Source organism: Micropterus salmoides, unplaced genomic scaffold, assembly GCF_014851395.1.
Source record: "Micropterus salmoides isolate LMB-PRFRI ecotype aquatic unplaced genomic scaffold, ASM1485139v1 Ms_hic_scaffold_14, whole genome shotgun sequence".
Lineage (NCBI taxonomy): Eukaryota > Metazoa > Chordata > Actinopteri > Centrarchiformes > Centrarchidae > Micropterus > Micropterus salmoides.
In genome coordinates, this window is record NW_024040485.1 from 8269204 (window position 1) to 8290764 (window position 21561).

General features: G+C 39.2%; 1 protein-coding gene across 1 annotated transcript in view; it reads left to right on the top strand.

Annotated features, from left to right (window-relative positions):
• The window catches only part of st6galnac5a (ST6 (alpha-N-acetyl-neuraminyl-2,3-beta-galactosyl-1,3)-N-acetylgalactosaminide alpha-2,6-sialyltransferase 5a), a 55570-nt gene extending 34009 nt beyond the window's left edge, over positions 1–21561 (top strand). The window contains exons 3-5 of the mRNA XM_038717485.1: positions 2851–3263; positions 14495–14602; positions 18974–21561. Coding sequence (XP_038573413.1) covers positions 2851–3263; positions 14495–14602; positions 18974–19232 — 780 coding nt within the window. The 3' untranslated portion in view covers positions 19233–21561. The remainder of the gene's footprint in view (positions 1–2850; positions 3264–14494; positions 14603–18973) is intronic.

Genomic DNA, 21561 nt, shown 5'->3' on the forward strand with positions numbered 1-21561 from the left:
TGAAACACCATTTTCACTGGTGTTTTGTCAAGGATCAATTAAATTTTTGAAATCTTCACTTCTTAGAATCAGGAGAAACTCACATCCACTTCTGAGGTAAACTACAGTTTACCTTGACTCCATGGCGTCAACCCAAACCACCATATTGGACGGGTCACGTAATTCCGGCTGAAATGGAGAGCCTTGTCCAGACTATCCAACCTATTTCTCAATAATAGCCTGACTGAGCTCTCTGAAGAGGCCAATTCTGGCCAGCAAGGTCCACTTAAATTCTCCGTGAGACAGAGGAAGAGAGAATAGGGTCTATGGAGCCACTTAAAAACCCCTGGGTGAAAATGGGATTTCTGACCTGCTCCACTGGTGCTGCAGCACTACAGCCAGATTGCCTGTCAAAGCGCTGCCAGGTGGGAATGGGTAGGGCACGGGTGGGGGGATGGAAGAAATGGGTTGATGCTGCTGTTGATGGTGTAAACCGCCAGGACCTCATTAGCTCAACATTTCATCAAACACCATGGCACCAGGGTGGCTCTCACTGCCTCCACATATCTTTTTCTCTTTCTCACTTTTCTTCCCTCTGTCTTCTTCTCTTTCCTACCTCTTCTTTTCCCCTCTCCTCTCCATCTTTCTCCCCCCTGCTCCGAAAGGTCTCATTAACTAGATGGGTCTGTTATGCTGGTAATCTGCCACTAAGTCAAAGTCAGCAGATGAGGACACACACATACATCCAGCTATAATCATTTGCTCTTGTTAATGCCATGAAAATGTTAATTTGTTGTTATGTAAATAACCACCATATTTCTGCTGGGGGGATATTTCAGGATGCATCAGGTCTGATTTACATTGCATTGATTTTCAAAGCAGTATTTGTGTGGAAGCAAGGGAAATCCCATATGCACATACAAAGTTCACATGTAGCAGCCTCACTCACACACACACACACACACACAGAGCAGCTTAACATACACAAATAGGTCTAATGTTAATGATTTATGTGCATGCACACCCTCAAATGAGCATACTATAGGGAAAAAGAGGCCACAAACTCATTGAAACTACTTCCAGTGACAGGTGCTCTTAGCAACAACGGGATGATTGTGTGACTGTGTAAAGTCACAAAACAGAAGAATAATCAGGAGGATGTCAAAATGTTATGTCAAAATGTTATTTTCATAATTACAGTCATATATGTAATTTCAGTTAACAAAATGCCAGGGTGGTGGAACATGCCAGGGACACATGTATGACTCTACTGCTCAGATGTAGGGCTGAAACTGTTATTTTCAGTATTTATTAATCTGTCAATTCTCTTCTTGTTTAATCACTTTGGCCTACAAGATGCCAGGAAATAGTGAAACAATTATTTTTGTCTTATTTAAATTTTTAATATATAATTTATTTATTTTTAACATACACAGACACACGCACACACATATATAATCATTATTATTATTATTATTATTATTATTATTATTATTATAGTGATTAATGAACTGTATAAAATAAATTGTTCTTTTTGTAATTTAGTTGTAGCTTTGTCAATATTGCTGTGTCATTCGTGCCAATAAAGCTAGATTGAATTGAATTGATAATACATGTGAAGGATGTGCTTTTAGTGGCTGTGGCAGTGTTTGTTTAATTTTGTTTGATCTTTGATTTTTGAAGAATATATTTCATAGATATTTCTCTATATTTATAGATAAGAAAAAGAAAAAGGGGTGATGATATGACAGCTCTCACCAATCAAGCAGAAAAACAAAGAACAGGAGGCCACAGTGTTTATTTAACTTGAAGCAAAGTAAAAAATATATATAATTGTCAAGTACACTGAAATGCTTGTGCCCTGGCTGTCTCATCCTTGTGTTCATAAATAAATACAGACCATCCATACAATATATTTACATTTAAAGCCCACAACAACCCTCACAGCCCACAGAACAGTAATAAGTTACAACCCACATGACCACATACCCAGTGCACTCACATGTAACATTGCGTTCATAGTATTTACAAAAAGTGATACCTACTGTATGTACTTGTACAGGATCCCATGTGCCTTTATATACAGTAATTTGTACATTCATGAAACAAAAGAAAGGCATACCAGGTTAATGAAATCCCCTGATCAGGTGGGAAGCAGCATCTGGTTGTTCTGGTATCTCACTCTTAATGGTACCAAAACAAGTACCAAACTGATTTGTGTGGGAATTTAATCCACATATAAATCATATGTATTATGTTATTATCAGTTGTATCTGTGCACTATAAAATATATTATATGCTAAATACTTCGTAGGTCCAGATTTGATAAGAATTCAGTATGCATTTTATGCATCAGAACTGTTGTTGTTTTGGAGGTAAACACACATTGCTCTGTTGTGTGCGAGTGGGAGAAAGATTTAAGGTGAATCCTTTGTAAGACCCCGGGGTTTCTACCAATCGCAAAGCAGTTTGACAAGCTACATATCCCCAGGAGGCTCTGTCGCTACCCATTTGTCAACAAAGCATTTTCATCCTCAAACACATAGTGAAGCTTTTTACCAAAGTTCCCCTAGGTGTGCATTTCTGTCTGCTTTGCATATTTCTGTATAAACCAGGGCTTGAGAGAACTTTGAGAGCATATCTGACTTATGAAAAAAAGAGTTTGTGAACAAATGTAGAGTCTGTAGAGTTTATAACAAATATGGTGCAAAACTAACATAAAGATTCTGCTGGCAGTGCTGCGGGTACTTCCACAGGGAATCAGGAAGCCAAATATTTTGATGCACAGTACATATTTGTGTTTGTTGAGAAAGTTTATTTTTCCCTGTTTACTTCCTTCATGTTTTTTTTTATCTTGCTTCCATCAATCAGCCTCTCAGGATGCACTGCCAGACCTGCGCCCTGGTGACCAGCTCAGGTCACCTCATCGGAGGCGGCCGGGGTGAAGAGATTGACCGGGCCGAGTGCGTCATCCGCATGAACGATGCCCCCACTGCCAGAGGCTACGCCCGAGACGCCGGTCGCCGCACCTCTCTGCGCGTCATCGCTCACTCCAGTATGCAGAGGGTCCTGCGGAGTCGCCACGAGCTGCTCAACGCCAGCCAGGACACGGTGTTCATCTTCTGGGGCCCCAGCAGCTACATGAGGCGCGACGGGAAGGGCCTGGTGTACAACAACCTGAGACTGATGAACCAGGTGCTGCCCAAACTCAAAGTCTACATCATCTCCTGGCAGAAGATGCTGCAGTTCGACGAGCTCTTCAAGAAGGAGACGGGCAAGGACAGGTGAGGGAAAGAGAAGAGGGATTGATATCGCAATGAATATATAGGAATGCAATAAGGAGGAAAGCTGATTTTGACCTTAAGATGCATGGAGGACAGCGCATTTAGCCAACAACAGTAGGTTAATACAGTTTATCAGGGAAATATTCCAAACATTTGTTGGTTCAAGATTATCAAATGTCAGAATTTTCTAATTGTAAACATGAGTATCTTTTGAATTTTGAAATAAGCAGCTTCGCTTTGGGCTTTTCATTGTTTTCTGACATTTTATTTACTCATTAAATTGTAACAAAAAACCAATAGATTAACCGATAATGAAAATAAGGTTTAGTCGCAGTGACATTATATTGTGATCATGTTTTGTTTTGGTTAAAAGATATTACCAAACAGATAAGTGTCAAGGGGGAAATTAAATACTATAACTAGTGCTTGAGGGCTACTTCTCCGCATGTTACAATTTCTGTGCAACCGAGTACCTTTACTTATTACTCAGTACCACAACTTTCTAAGGTGTAGTTATTGTAAGGATTGGGCAAACTGCTCAAAGAGTCTACAAGAAGTGCAAAAATGTGCAGCAGAGTGAGGAAGAATATGTGACTCAGTTTAGTTGGATTTCTCCTCTGTGCTCCAAAAATCTATTTCTTTAAGTCGTCTGAAAGGGGCTATATGTAGTTTTTTAGGAAATGAATCACTTTTCTATTGCCTGTGTGTGAACGGGTTGTAACCTTACATAAAAATGAGCCATTCACCGGCTTTCTCGTTGCCTGTGATGGCCAGTATCTTTTTATGTGAAGAAATTGAGTAGGATTTTTTGCGAAATCCACTGGATTACGTAGGATGTTCTTGACTAAAAAAATGCTCCCGTCACAACACAGACTCCACTCAGGACTGTTTGGTCAACATCGGAAAAGCTTGAGTCACAAAGAGATCTCCGCTTTGTTTTGAATATAAAAACTGACAAAGAGTTGGCTTTCATGGTATTGAACAGGTAAACTAACATTACTGCAAAGCATGTGAGGTATATTGTAATTGTGTGCTCTCAGTGGCTCAAATCAGATAACGTTAGCCAGCGTTATCTTTTGCAAAATACTACAGATGTATGGCTCTTCACATTACTTCTCTAGCTAACGCAGCCAGCTAATGTTAGCACAGACCTGCTGCTGTTTGCTTTGTAACATTCAATTTAGATTTATTGCTGATTTACTGATACTCAGGTACATAGCATCTCCACCGTCTCATTCGCTGTAACTTACGTGACCCACATAATAAACAATAATGCAACATAACAGCACAGGACAACACAAAAGTGGAAGACCCATTCACCACAGTAATGTTACTCACCCCATCTGTTATAAAGTGTGACAACAGTGTTATTCAGGCTAGCTCACTAACCATTATCATCCAATAAATTTAGCGACGCTGACATTGCTGAGCCTGTTTTTAAGGATACACAGTTATTAAAAAGTTGCAGGCTATCTAACGCCGACATATCATGTGAAACCTGAGTTTCAAGCATCTTGTGTAACGCTGTCTCTCTGTTGTGGCTCACTCATTAGATTGAGCATGCAGATGATAACATGCTTGGGAATGTAGTAATCTGAAACCTCACTGCTAGGGGCCGCTGAAAACTACAGATAGCCCCTTTAACAAAACATTTTTCAATAATTTGTACTAATAAATTATTATGAATAAAAACCTCTATAGTCAGTCTCTATTGTATAAATGCAATTGCATAAAACAATAAAAGCCGTCCCACACATAGAAAACAGAGTTCTAGTCAACTAGTTCCAGTCATAGACTGTATATAAAATTCCAGTACAGTCGTTATGTGACAATGCAACATAATTTCAATAATAATAATAATAATAACTTCAGGGAAACACGGTCAATATTTTTTTAACGTGTTTAGAGGTTCTTCAATATACACAACAACAAACAGTTCAGTAATATTCCATTTCTTCTACCAACGCTATTAGTATTTTGTACCCTCAAATGTGCATTAATCATGCCCCCAAATTTATTTTTAATCCAATTCAAACTCTGACTCTAACAACAAGAACACATATTTTACCAGACTACACCCAATGTCTAAAGATAGCTGTTTCTTTTCTCTAAAAAAACTTTATGAAAAATGTAAAAGAAAAAAAACATCTGCTTTGCTTGTGTGTGTTGTGCAAATAGTTTAGAAAACAGTTTTTGTTTCGGCAACACCTTCTCTCAAGCTGAACAGTGATAAAGGATAAATAAAGAGTCCAAGCTGAGTTCTCAGTCCCCATGGCCATTCATGGTTAATGAAAACGCTACACACTCTGTTTGTGTCTCTCTCTCTTTGTCTGAGGCTTTGTCAATGGCGACTGACTCTGACTTCAGCTTAAGATAAGTGTCAAGGGGGAAATTGCCGAGTATTGGATTTGGTGAATAGCTCCGACAGCCATCCTTCAGGATCTGTGCCAACAATCATGGTAAATGTTTACAGTGAGCAAGCGGCTTCTGTCGTACTGTTATCCCATCATAGCATTAGGCATTAATATCTTTGAGGTCATTTCTGCTCTGTGGAGTGTGGTAATATACAGTAAGAAATTCTAAAAGTATTACTTTTAAATCTTTTTAATGTTTGAAAAAAACATAAAGAAAGCAATCAGTATGCAAAATATGCCATACATGAGATAAAATATTTTTACCTAATTTATAAAATTAATCCTCTTGTCTCGTAAGGATTGGGAGCCTGTGTGAGAAGCATTAATAGCAGAACGTCTGTGTAATCAACTGTGTGATCGGCAACCCTGCAAGGCTGTAATTGTGATTATGGGTTATGCCATTTCAGTGAAGGTAATTAAGATGGTGTGGGATGTTGTCACATCCACCCATTTTAATAACACCAGCAGAGTAGCAATGAAAAACAGGTGTCCCTCTGCATCCCCTGTGTTAAATTGCCTAGCCGGAATGAGCCTCACCAGGTGATTAAAGACAAATTGGCTTTTGAAATAACTTTTTTTTGTCTATTCCATGTTTTATGTTCCCATAATGCTTTATTGTAATCACTAACAGCCCCGCTGTGTTACACTTTTAGATTTCTATTTGATACATTTGGGCTGAGTAGTGGTGTAGTTTGATGGAATAAAATGTGTGGGTGGCAGGTTAGAGACCGTTCCAAAATATTGCTGGTTTGATCACTTTAGCAGCAAGTCTACCTGGTGTCGAGAAAAAAGCTGAAAAAATGCCAGCTTAAGCTTCAGCAATCCTGGAAAACTATTCTGTGGTGACTTGAGGAAAGGTCAAACAGAGGAACAGGGAAGCCACAGCAGGCCCACTGAGCAACAAAGAAGAATGCAGCAGCTACAGGAGCTGAGAGACACAGACCTGGGAAGAACAATCAGCCTCACAAGCTGAAGTGGATCTAGACTCAAGATCCACTTCAGCTTGGTGTATGAATAAAAAGAAAATGCAACAGAGTGCAGAAGAACCAGAATAAATCACAAAGTACATGAAGCATATGAGACTTAAAGGTCCAACTTTCTTTAAATTAATACATAAAACAAACATAAATGCAATATTTCCACCATGGTTTCCATATAGTTTTCCATCACAGCTACTGTTTATCTCGATGCTCTCAAGTTTTCTTATAGTGCTGTATTCAAAGTTTTTTGTATGGTTTTATCTCAGTTTTTTAAAGATGCATAGGATAACTTAATGGTATTGTAACCGAGCGTCCTGGGTTCGCTTAACTAAACTTAATAAGGAAACAATAAGCGGTTCAAACTTCTGAATTTAAACATTGTTATTTATTTGCATCATTTTGTTGTAATAAACCACATAAAATAAACCCCCTGCCTCTTCCCTCCCAAAGAACTCCATTGTTCAAAAACTGTGAATCACTGCAACCACGAGAGGTCCTTGAGAATACAGTCATAAATGTGCACAAATATATTGAATATGTGAGATTAGCTGCGGAGAGATAAACAAGCACACACACCCACACAAACAGTGGTGTTTCCATAACCTCAGGGGACATATCACTGACTTACATTCATTCCCCGGAGACCCTAACCATAACCACTACTTGCCTAAACCTAACCTTACCCTAACATTAAACCAAATCTTTACCTTAAAATGTATTGCTTAACATTTTGGGGACTCGCATTTTGTCCCTGGAAGGAAAAAGAGTCTCCACAATGTGACTATGTAAACAGATTAATGTCCCCGCAACAATTGTAATTACCGCCCACAGACACACACACGACCAAATGCATGATCTCTTAATGCGCCAGGTGGAGATAATTAGTTTAATAAAAATATGTAATCCAGCCAGCATCATGTTTCCTTCAAACATATTTGCTGTTGCATATTAGTTGTATATAAACCTAATTTGACATGCCCGCTGTCATGGCTTACTGAGACATTGTTAACACAATTTGTGTTACCTGTGCTTTTCCTGCTTGGACCAGTTGGATTCCAACCTACATCTGCTTGGTTATTTTAAATTGTACTCCTTGGGTTTTTCTGTGATCAAATGTAACAGCAAAATACTATTTGTTTAAAAAAACAGTTTTTAATATTTTTTAATCATTTTCAGTATCTCCACTAGCAATTAATGGTTGAAATGAACAACAAGTAGCCTGCAACGGGGTAATTCCTATGTTACCAAGGTCTTATGTTCCCCAGATTTATATGGCACATAAGAACATGACAAAGGGGCCTATGTTCCCCAGTTCTAAGGTTTGGGGCTAGATTGTTAGGATCCTGTGAACATAGATAATCTATGGAAAAGGAAAATCAAACCGAAGCAGAAAAGAAAGTCTGTTGCTGGAAGAGAATGAACATCAGAAAATAATACAAAGAACATGGCATAAAAGAAGTTCCAAACAAAAGAAATACCAGCTTTATTCTTGCCATTTTCACCCAGGAATGCAGAAATGGGAGCTGTGCTATAGATTGCTGTAGACACAGACGGCCTTGGAGAAACTGAAGTACGTAAAATCAGTAATCAACACCAAACAAGCTCTAATCACTGAAGTCACTCAGGTTGCAGGTGTCAGGTATAAATAAATGTAACAATGTACGTGCCTGCTGCTGTTTCTCATCCGAGAAGCAAAAAAAAAAACAAAAAAACAAACAAAACGGACCCTCGAATCATATAATGATTCATAAGAAAAGAAACAACATATCTTTGTTTTCACTAATATGTTACATCTTCATGTCCTCAAAAGAGTATACTGATAATGATGTTCAGCCGGTGTTTCAGCTTCAACTAATTACACCTAATCACACCTTCATGTGACCTTTGCCTCTCAGCAGCTGCATAACGACAATTATAATAAAATCACTGAGGGCAGCACGATTCTCATCAGCTCCTGTTTTACATTTTCTTGACGTCTTTGATCAAGTATTGAATCTGTAATTTTATTTTTCCTTAAGAAAATAGAGCCTTCTACATGCAAGGTGAGAATCTTTTTTTCTAGGCAAATCAAGTAGTTTTCTTGTTTCAAGTGCCCTTACCTTGAAATCAATCATTTCCTTTATCAAATATGACCGTTGTTTGGAGATAATCTCACTTTTGAATGGAAATAATATTTTAAGACTCAAGGATCAACAGAAAATTAAACTTCTCGTCACATGGGTACTTTTGCTAGATTTACAATATCAAACTGTGTAAACATGAGGAGCAGCACTTTTCTCCTTCTCAGGGATAAATCTGTCTTCCCACTCACAGCTTGCATCCAGTCCTTTTACAGACAGCCATTGAAGCTAAGAGTTTGACATTTCACACCACATTATTCATCAGCATGTTCATAAACAAGGAAATGAGGAAGACTTCTTAAGTGAGATTAGCTGCATGCCTCCTGACTAAGACCTCCGCACATCCACTACAGATTGCTTGGTGACAAAATGTTGTGCTTTGAACTTGAAAAGTTTTCTAATTTGCAAAAGGAGAGTGTGTGTGTGTGTGTGTGTGTGTGTGTGTGTGTGTGTGTGTGTGTGTGTGTGTGTGTGTGTGTGTGTGTGTGTGTGTGTGAGAGAGTGTGTGTGTGTGTGTGTGTGTGTGTGTGGGTGGGGGGGCTGTTGTCATATTAAACCCAGAGGCTGTGTTTGCATATCACAACAAATCAACCTCGTCCAGACAACCTGGGTCCTGTCTTAATTGAATGGAAATGAGAAGTCTGTGCTTCAGCTGTGATAGCATCACTTTGGTTGGACACTGTTGTTTGTCGCATGGACTCTAATAAAGATGAAAGCTGGACCAGTGCAGATTGACTGCGGGTGGGGGACTGACCATTTGTAGACATATTTGTCCACCAAGCTTAATGTTGTTGTATTAAAGGTTGGATTTAGGTGAAATAATGAAGGGATGAAGGAGATGTGCTGAAATCTGAAATCATTTAGTGCACTATATTTACCATCAGCCATTTTCTGTGCTATTTGTTCAAGCGTTTGATTCTATTGGCAGCTGTATTGTCGAGTTGCTTAATACTTCACTTTTAACTGGTGTTGTTCCTAGTTGGATCCATTACAACCCAGGAGCTACAGGCCAATATCCAGACTTCCATCCATCCATCCACCCATCGTCAACCGCTTATACACGTACAGGGTTGCAGGGGGCTGGAGCCAAGCCCAGCTGACATCGGGCGAAAGGCGGGGTACACCCTGGACAGGTCGTCAATCCATCCCAGGGCCACACATAGACAAACAACCACTCACACTCACACCTAAGGACAATTTAAGCAACCTAGGTCGCGTGTCTTTGGACGGTGGGAGGAAGCCGGAGCACCCAGAGAGAACCCAGAGTGAACCCGGAGAGAACCTACGCAGACACGAGGAGAACATGCGTACTCCACACAGAAAGGCCGGGCCAACCGGGGTTTGAACAACTCACCCTTTTCTTAGAGAATCACAACCTGTTCCAGTAAGGTTTCTGTAAAATGCATTCCACAGAAACTGCATTACTTAAAGTTTCTAGTGACATTCTGATGTCAGCTGACTCTAAGGAATACACAGTTTTGGTTCTCTTGGACCTTTCATCTGTTTTTGATACTGTTGATCATAATATTATGATAAATAGACTCCATGATCTGGTTGGTATGTCTGGATCAGTTTTAAAATGGTTCTCATCCTACCTTTCTGGCAGAAGTTTTAGTGTTTATGTAAATCAGATCATGTCTGAAACTTCAGGGTTGTCATATGGGGTCCTTCAGGGTTCTGTCGTGGCACCCATCCTGTCCTTTTGTATATATTTCCTCTAGGACAGAGAATCGGACATTTCACACCACATTATTCTCAGGAATTACTCAATTCAGTGACATATCTTACCATCTGTATGCTGATGATATTCAACTGTACTGCTCGTTCAAGGAAACTGAGTTCCATTAATTGTCTTCTTTAATTACTGTAACTGCTTGACCAGTATTAAACAGTGGTTATATGACAACTTCCTGCTTCTGAACTCAGAAAACAGATACACTGATTATCGCCCCTGAAAGTAGAATCCCTAAGATTAAACAGCATATTGTTGACTTAGACTCATCTGTCCAGCCGCGCCTCAGGAGCTTAGATGTTGTTTATGATTCAGCGATGTCCTTAGAGTACCACTATAAACAACTAGTCAGAAACTGTTTCTTCCAACTAAGGAATATATCCAAATTAAGAACACTGGTGTCAAAGGGTGAGTTGGAGATGATCATTCGTGCTTTTATCTCCTCTCGTTTAGATTACTGTAACAGTCTTTTTACTTGTTTGAGCAAGAAGAAGCTTTACCGTTTCCAGGCTGTTCAGAACTCTGCTGCAAGGCTTTTAACTCACATTAACAAAAGAGCACACATCACACCTGTTTTAGCAGCACTTCACTGGTTACCAGTCCAGTAAAGAATTCAATTTAAAATCCTGGTCCTTACTTTCTCCTTCCCTCCCTACATCTCTGAGTTTGAAGTCATCAGGTCAGAGGTTGTTAGTGATTCCCCACACTCATTTTAAAACCAGAGGGGATCGTTCATTCCAAGCAGTGGCAGCAGCAGTGTGTGAATTCTGTTGATTCTTTTAAAAAGCAACTGAAGACGCTGCTATTAAAGCAGGCTTTTAGTTAGATGGGGGATTTTTATGGTTTTGTTCTATGTTTTCCATTTGTATTAAATTTTCTTATGCATTGTATTTTACTTTGTTGTATTGTGAAGCACTTTGTGATTTTTATCTGTGAAAGGTGCTATACAAATAAACTTTACTTACTTACTTACTTTAGTGTCTCAGAATTGGAGTGTGAAATTTATGCTCTAAAGAGTGCCCTAAACAATTGATACAAGTGGTATCCATGATGTGGACATGGCATGACTGACAGACCGCACATTGCACCACAGCCCTAACATGTATATAAATACACAGGCGTGAACACAAAGCCTTGCTAACCCAAGACAGCGGACTTTATCTTCTTAGTTACTCTGGGGGGGTCCTGTCTGTAACGTCCCCTGAACTTCTTTCAACGCTCTGGGAACGTTTCCTCACTCCCCAACAGCCTCCCAGAAAGATGCATTTCTATTCCATCATCCCCAAGCAGGGAAAATGTTAAAAAAAATATATACAAATGCTAAACAGGCTTTTTATTTAAGGATTTTTGCCTGACGTGTATCCCACCTACACTGTTCCCTCTCTGAGAAAATAAGAGAAAGAAAGTGAATACTAGGTAAACCCTCCACTCCAAATGTGTCACCGTCATCAACCGGAGGCGAGCGGGGTGTCGAGATGGCGATGCCTGCCTGGTTGTTCTTGTCAAGACTTTTCTTATCAGGCCCTGGCTTTGTTTCTCTGTCTCTGCCAAGTTAAAACCTGAGCTGCTGTAGATGCTCGTGTAAATGTGTGGGAACAGCCAAGAAGCTGTAACAAGCTCTCTGAAAGCAGCAGGCTGACAAGGTGGTCGAGAGCTCAGGAGCTCACCCTGTCAAACTGCACTTAAGCAAGAGTTTGAACCTCTGCCTCCTGCTTTTAAGTCACATCATGTATAAAAAATGATGACGTGTCCTGGAAAAAGAACCAAAGAAAGCTTATTTTGAGTCTTTTTATTACCAAGCTTCCTTGGTAGTCCCTTTGGTTTCGAGCAATCATCAGGACAAAATAGTTACATGACCAAATGCTTGCAAAATGAATCAGCCCCTAGGCTTTATTTTGTTTTTCATGCTAATTAGCAAATGTTAGCATGCTAAACTAAGATGGTGATGGTGGTAAATATTAAACCTGCTAAACATCAGCATTGTGAGCATGTTAGCATGATGACGTAAGCATTTAGTTCAAAAGCACCACTGTCCTTAAGTACAGCCTCACAAGTGCAAGTCTTAAGTCTACAGCTCCGGCAAAAAATTTTAAATATACAGAATCCGTTTTCTAGTGTGTTCATAATAAAATGCTAATAGTATTACTTGCTTCTATACCATAAAGCAATCTCTCCGTCTTCTTTTTGTGTTCTCTGTCCCAGCACATTTTCTGCCAAAATTTAACTGGGCTTCATTTACACAAATAAAATGCAACATGTAGACCAGTGTTAAACTAATACTCAAAATGAATGTGGCCATGGTTTACTTATGGTACTAAAGGTAGCACTACTAATCTTTAATTATTCAATGAGGAACTTAATTTATTGTAAATGCAGTTCTTCAAATAGAACATATTTTGTTTTCCTCCTTTATTGTTGTTTTTTTGTCATAAATCTTTGCATATGGTGAGCAGCTTAATGTTGGCGAAACTGTAACTTTACAGTCACATCCAGAAAATGACTCTGTTAGACCAATTATAATAAAGGAGGGATTACTTATATTCATCGGGTAACCTCACCCCCTTGTTTAATATTGCCATCTTAAAATGCACGAGATAACTGATGCATGAATACATCCACTGGTCACCAGTCACAATCCCAGTCAAGATGAGGTTCAGCTGCGCAGCAGGGGGAGAATCACAAGATGCACTGCTGTGCCCGATTCAGCCGAATGATTCAAATTTATCCCTGCTGACTATTTTACATCAGCTCCTATTTGAATATTTTCACACTGTGTGTAAGGGAACAAGAACATGTGATGCTTTTTTTCACAAACTAATTTATAAGTTGATCTAATGAATACTGATTGTTCCAAAAGTGCTTTCAACCACAACATCTAAACCCACTGCATGACTGTGCTTGGCAGTGATTACAGCCGGGGCTACAGGCCAACGAGCCAGAGATCAACATCAGGAAGTTTGCTATCCTTACTGAATTGTCAAAACGAGAGCTAGCAGCTCTGTGAGCCTGTTTTTAGGCCTTGAGCTAAATGCCAATATCAAGATGCTGACACGAGAGGATTACCCATTCTTCAGCCCGTTATTCCGAAAACCGCAATAGTTTCACGTGTGACACGAACACAAGCCTCCTGGGTGAAAGTCTTGTGCCGGCGTGGGTTTTGTCATTAATAGGCTATCTTTCTGGCCTTATAACAAAAAACATTTAAGCAATTTTACTGTCCCAAATTTCCAATGTCTGAGCAAGATTTTTACCTCAGTACTTGCCCCAACCACCTCCCGGGCAAAACCCCTGCCAATTGAGCACCACGGACAAGGTCATCAGTAGTTGGGATCAGGAATCATCCTCTGAGGAACACGAATGTTTATACAAGTCTGTCCAAGTTGTTGAGAAATTTCAGTCTGAACGACGGTGGTGGATTGACCACAAACCACAGAAGCTAATTCTAAATAACTGTATGGTAGTCTAATGTTTTTTCATTAGACAGCAACTTTATGTGAGAGACCACTGATAGACATTTAGATTGAGCTTGTCTAATGAAATGAAATTATAATTTCATATTTCTTTCATAACTGTGATTAGTTCTCATTTCTTGACTAAAAAATCTGCAGTCTAAAAGCAGGCAGATCATTCTGCAGCTGAAGCTAAGTGATTTCAACAATCTGCACTAGATGCAGATCAAGACTACTTTCTGATTAAGGGTTTGATTATTTGACAGGGTTCATTTGTATCAGTCGATATGTAGGATGGATCTGTATTTTAATGAAGCAGTGGGAGAACTTGAATGATCTCACAGTCGGGAAAATCGATCTCTGGCTTTAGATAAATCTTTATTCTGCCATAATACAAACATGTGAGATTTTCTGATTATCCTACCCAGTTAATCACATTCACAAAAATCAAATATGGTAGTTTTCATCCTCCTGCTCTCCCACGCATGAAATCCATTCAACTTCCGTCTTCTTTCTCTCCCCGCTCTTCTCTGCAGGAGGATATCAAACTCCTGGCTGAGCACCGGCTGGTTCACAATGACCATCGCCCTGGAGCTGTGTGATAGGATCAATGTCTACGGCATGGTTGCCCCGGACTTCTGCAGGTGAGACAGGGCAGCTGAATGTAAAACCTCCCCATCAGCTCACCAACAAGCTTCATCACTAAGAGTTTTTAAAGCAGCGCTGTATGTGCAGCTGCTTCAAGTGTCTATAAATTCATAGCAGCACAGTCAACTGATCAGAAAGATTAAAACTGTAAATGTATTCAGGCAGCTGATAAATAACATGTCAGTGTGGCTGGAGATGTTTATGAATGCTAAAATTGCCTGAATATAAGTATTTAAAAAAGTCAGTACACAGGCTGCACAAGTGGTGAAATGTGGCTTTTAGCACAGAGAATATAGGGTTTGATAAGGAAACAACTTCTATTTAAGGTCTGAATCAGTACGCAGACTTCCCCTCTTTAGGCTCCTTATTGAGGAGCCTGGAAGGCGCCCTTTGTTTCCCCTGACTTCGTCCAATTTTTCTGTTTGTTTATATTTGTTTTGTTAGTCAGTTTCTCCACAGCCACTCATTCATCCTCTGCAGATGTCACAAAAATCACAACAACACAAAGTGGATTGATAATCGGCTACTGAGGGCTGCAAAGTATATACAAGTTGTATTCCCCCAAATTCAGGCAAAAGAAGTCAAGTCAAAGAAGACTAATTTGAGAAAGGCTTTGTTCACCCTTTGACATATTCTGGATTATTCAGTATGGAAATGCAGACTTCTGGAGATCCAGCCCATCAACTGGTATACAGCTTATGTGAAAGAGTTGCACTGAGGGATAATGACACATGTGCAGCCCAAAGGCAGGCCATATTTTACTTGAGTGATTCCTCTAGTAGTTGTATAAAATGTTTTCAGTGAAGTTAACAATCCACTCTAACGCTGTTACTAAAATGAAGATGCCATCCGGTGTCACCTTTAACTGACTGTAATTGCTTATTTTTAAGTGTTACTGGCAGATCTTTCTGTTGTCAGATGAGTGCAAGTATAAAAGTAGTGTTTTAGTGCAAAAGCCCAGCAATCAAATGCTACTATTGATTAGAAGTTACCAATTGTGGTTGTCAGTCAAATCACAATATCGTACATACTGAAATGTTGTGAAGGTGAAAAATTAAGTGGAGGTAAAAGTGAGCGATGGGGTCCTACAGGAACACTGTACACACCAAAGTTAGGACAGTTTAAGCCATTTGACTTTTGAGAGATTTCTGTATTTCTTTTTTCTCTGTGCTCTTCTCACTGGTTTGAAGTGGGCAGGGGTCAGTTAGGAGAAGGTGATGAGTCAGGATGTATCAGTCAGGATTTAGAAACATTGAATCAGATTCTGATGACATGTTTGTAAATTGTTTATTCACTGTAAATCAGATTTGATCAACTAACCACCAACAATCTGATGAAGCGGATTACGTTAATGTTAAGTCTTTATAAATAATACCTAAAGATGTTTCTTTTAACTTCAGTGGTTGCTTATTAAGTGAATATTCAATGTTATAGATATAAACACCAAGTTTTCTCCTTCTTAGCCTAAGAAATAGATTTTCTCCACACATCAAGAAGCATTTGATCCTTCTGTTATTGGAAAACATCATATCAGATTTAAAATGCAGAACGCTGTTTTTATTGGGTAGCAGTAAAAAGCACCAAAATAAAGTTTCTACAAGGGTCCATTTTTGTAGGGATTTGGTGGGTGACATTGAAATGAAATGAAACTTCAAGTAATTACAGAATTATGTGCAAATTAGTAAAGTAAGTACTTTGCCATGACACAGACACAAGGGATGCTAACTTTAAAATAGTACCACTAAAATTTAACCACAACACTTGCCAAAATAACAGGATAACAGCACCCAGGTCATGCTGACTGCTAGTTGTTATGGCGACAACTATACTACTACAACTACTACTACATGTTGAGAATTTGGAAAAAAGAAAAGGGGAATTTTTAAACTGCGAAGAATTGTTCCCCTCCATATTCACTGTGAAATTTACGCTAAAGAAATCCACATTTTCCAGGTGGCTGATTTTGCCTCTTTCCATGAAAAACACCATAGAAATGCAAAGAACTATGGGATATGTACCCAGTTCTGACCTTGTCTTGCTCCTAGTAACTAGCTCATCCAGGCTCATTAGCAGAGTTTAATGGTTTGAATTAAAGCTCACGTCTCATCAGTCTCAGCCAACACTTTAATTGGGGGCTTTTATTGGACAAGGAACAAATCTTATTAGATTTTCCAATATAAAGAACTCTAAAATGTTCAGTATATCTTTGTTCCTGGTTCTGATTGATTAAAGAATTAGTTTTTATTTTTGGCTTAGGCACAAATTTAATCTTGATGATAATGAAGAGGGTATGCCGGTTCATTTCTTTAAACAAATGGTTTGCTTAAGCTGATACTCAGCAGTCCTTTTCAGTTCTCACAATGAGCAAAGTCTGTAGATTTTTCTAGATGTGCTCCAACTGAGAATTCAAAAGTTGTGTTTCTCTAACGTCACGTCGAATGTGTTTTTACGGACATAAAGATCGATATTTATAAACCCAAAGCATTAATAAATAACCAGTAAATATAAATGATGCATCAACTGTTGTGTTATCAGAAACACATTGATAAAATATTATACTGTTCTTGGAATGGTTTTTCGTGTCAAGCAGCTGCTTGCTGTTTTTTGAAGTAACCTCCTTTAGTTTTTTTCTAAAGAATACCACATTTGAAAAATATGTTGAAGGAAACAGTGTTCTTAATGACTTCTTACAAAGAGAACAAAGTCAAAGACTCTTCTTTTCATTTAGTGGCTCTGTTTCTCAATTAATGCATTTTTAAAATGCTGGAACACTGTACTGAGGGACGTCTTTTCTCCAGTTTAAATACATTTTGAAGGTGTTTTTTTTTGCTTTTATTTCACGGTCAGTATGTGCAGAAAGACATAAAATAAATCCAGTCAGATTTTAATGACATTGTATTACTTGGTAGGGACCTTACACCACTGACAATTTCAATTTTACCAAAGGTTTCAGCAAAATCACATCAGTTGTGCATGATATTTGGACAAATAAACAAAAGGAATATTGTATGCCCTATGAGACAGTCACTTTTATTTTAAAACCAATAGAACATGACGGAGACTCCGTGTTCCCCAGATCTTTAAGAAAAATCTGTCAGAAAATCACTTGAATAAACAAACAGGACACAAAATAATAGGAAGCAGATGTGGAAACATGCACAGATATGGGAAAAGTAAAATACATAATGGTATAGTGATTACTACATGAAGATAAATGACTGTGTGAGCAGTGTATCGGCTGGTCTAACAAAAGGTGAACTGAATTAAACAAAATTCTATCAAGGTCATCATGAAATGAATTCAAATGAAAAACCAGGGAGTTGTTAAGGAAGTGCATTAGCAGCATCGTTAGGGTTGGTTTTTTCCCATCTAAGACATATACTATGCGGTCAAAAGTATGTGGACACCTCTATGGGAAAGTTGTCCGCATACTTTTGGCCTACATATTTGAACTTCTTCTGCTTCTGTTGTTTTCAGTGGTTTTACTGTAAAGCATTTGTTAAACTGACCTGAACCCTTTCACGTCCCTCATCTGATCATAGTTTAAACTAAAACTTAGAGTTCAGTTAGGACATTCACATCAAGGTTTTAAACATTCACTGCAACAATGCACAGACCGTACCTGAGCTGAAACTTTATTTAATAAAGGGAAAGAGGAGTGATGGGTGAATGTCTTTTATTTTAGTAAAATATGTATAATCTGTAAAACTGAATCTGCCTTCTGGCTATCTTTCAGTCAGTAATGAAGCAGGGGTACAGCAGTCTTTGAGATTAGTCAGATCGTGATTAATAACAAAATTATTTTATCCTGTGTGATGCTTCAATTTGTTTTTATATGTGGTTTAATGTTTCTGTAATATGATGTGTTACAATGGGTTGAATCTGTGTGACGAAAAAAATCACAAACTAAATGCTAATGCAGGAGGAGGTGTGTGTGGGGGGGGGGGGATACATTTCGGAAAGCAGGCAGCAGTGTGGCAGCAAGGATGCAGAGCTCAGCGTTGTTGTGGCAAATTTTTATATGAGCTCACTTTATTGTAAAAGAGAAGACATACATGATTAGAGGATGTGCTGTGTGGGACATGTAACTATCTGTGAACTACACCGAGGCACCAGTTTTAGAACTTTCATTATCCATGCTTAGCTAGAACTTTATTTGGCTTTTTCATTGTGTTCAGCCTCAGGTGGCATTTAAAAATGATTAGAGCGAGCTCAGTGTGGCTGCGTAAGCCCTGCAAAAACAAACAAATGAATGCAGATCAGTCCTCCTACTTTGAAATGAAAAGCCCTCTGTGGCATCACATGAAACTCAAGTGACTCATTAAAGTGTTTTTAAATGTCAGCTGTGTCTCTCACTACCACTGCAGGGAGCCTCAGCACCACTCCGTCCCCTACCACTACTATGAGCCAAGGGGTCCAGATGAGTGCGCCATGTACATTTCTCATGAGCGTGGCCGGCGGGGCAGCCACCACCGCTTCATCACAGAGAAGCGGGTCTTTGCCAACTGGGCACGGACTTTTGACATCCACTTTTACCAGCCGGACTGGAGCCCCCCACCACTCCCAGCCAACCAGACGCTAGAGGGGACGGTAACAGCAGTGCGCCAGATACCCCAGAAGACGTGACCGGTGTTAGGGTGAAGAAGATCCTTTAGAGATTCATCTCAGAAAGACTGAAGATGGGGAACATTTGCGTGGAGCCCTACTGGACCCTTTAACAGAAAGATAAAACATAACATAACAACACAAGGCAAGAAAAATAGTTACCACAGATAAAGACTGGGTCTTGTTGATCCTGCTGGACATTTGTTATGAACATTTCTCCAGCTCCACCACTGCAGCTCCAGCGGTGTGTTTTGTTTACTGAGGCAAACCAGTTCAAAGTTGTACATCCATTTCTGAAAACCTTGAAAAGCGAAGTTATACAAGGAGGCAACATCATTACACTCCACTCTCAATGCATGCATGCAGTGTCTTACTGTGGATCCTCCTTGTCTTTGTGCGTGTGTGTGTTTACCAGAGGGATCACAGAGGATACAAACTTGATTTTGGCTCTCCACAAAGCCTCTGCTGGTTGAAGGATATATGCAGGATTCACTGCTTACAGTTTGTTGAAAGAAAAATACCATTTCAGTGCCCGTAATCTAACAATGTAGTGCTTGAGACCGTGTAAACTGAATACTAATAATTCTTTAGCTTGAGTTCAGTTAGAAAGTATGAATTATCGCTATTCAGATGTTATATTCTTCTGCAGATTGAAGAGGTCAAGTTGGATGAGATTCTTTAGAACACAGTGTCGTGCAACAAAGGCTCAAACTCCTTCAAAGGAGATATCAATCACTTCCCTAACTTTCATTTACACTGCCTTTCAGATGGGTGTGTTGTAAGCTCACTGAAGTGTCACCCAAGTCAAACTTTGCAATGCAGCACTTCCTGGCTGAATGACAAGTGTGTAACATTAACTTGGAGGTGTTATCTCATGCGTTTGCACCTCCTCTGCCCCGTATATATGTATCATAAGGCTTTGTCGGCTCCTGTCACCAGTTAATAGCACGATTTATACATAGCTACAAGCTGAATTTCCATGTAAATGCACAGCTATGTCACACAAGACAAGTGGGAGATTAAGATCGAGAGCAGGGATGCAGCAGCGGCATCTATCCTACTGTATTCATCTGCTGCTGCTACCGCCTTGCAGGAGAATTACACCATTTGTTTGTTAAATTGATGAATACGTGTTCTGCTACTCTTACCCTCTCTCGCTCTCTATTTTTGTTTTATGTGCACTCTCCTCTGATTTGTTGGAGTATATATTACGTGTAGACTGCCCCTTCACCTCTCTGAGATCCCATACCCCAGTAATAAGAATCAGGTCTTCAGTCTGGGGAAAGTCATGACACATGTTGTTATCCTAATGAGACATCCTGGTGCTAAGTCCCTATTGATTTTGCCCTCATCTCTGTAATATGATTAATGAGAGGAGAGATGCTGTGAGTCAGATACATGGTGCTCACACCATGAGAACGTGTTTCACATCACGTTTCCTCTCTGATGAGGATACAATTGCTTTTCACACATCACAAACAGCTGCAGGAGCTGCTGACTTTGTACAAGTAGCCCAAGACCAAGAGACGTGTTTGTTTTTGGGAGATGTTGACTCATCTGCCAACGGCTGTGCACAGTGGTCTGTATTTGCATAGTGATAAGCACTTGAATATTTTGGGGGTTTTGCCTAATTAACTCAATCATAGTATGCTGTTTAGAGCTGCTACTACTGCCTATTTTCATTTGAGATTGTTTGATAGATAAAAAGTCAGAAAATAGTGAACAATGTCAAGTTCCCAAGTCCAAGGTGACATTTTCAGATGGCTTGTTGGGTCCAAAACCTGAATATGATAAATTTACAGTGATTAAATGTTTGCTTTATAAAAAAGTTAAAGGAATAGGTTGACATTTTGGAAATACATTTATTCTATTGGCTATTTTACGGGGGTGGGGTGGGGGTGGGGGGGTGATGTGCTAAACCATTTCTTGATTCCAGGAAGTTCCTGGTCCCAGTCAAGAAACATTTCAGCATGCAACCCCCCCTAAAACGTTGAGCTGTCATTTTTACACTTGCGCTAGTGTTTGTACAAACAAAGAAGATATATATATTAATTAGTTAGCTTTAGTTAGTCTTTTTGCTAAGCTAAGCTAATTGGCTGCTAACTCCAGACACATGTATACTGTACAAAGTGTTATCAAGCTAACTCTCTGAAAGAAAGCGCATCTCCCAAAATATCAAACTATTCCTTTATCGATTAATAAGTTATTAATTGTTGCCAATTAATTTTCTGTTGATCGACTATCTGACTAATCATTTCGGCACTGTCGTTGTTAATATGTTTTCCTTTGTTCTCTTTTTGCACATGATGGAAATATATCAGTCCACTCAATAAAATTCTTTTTATCACTA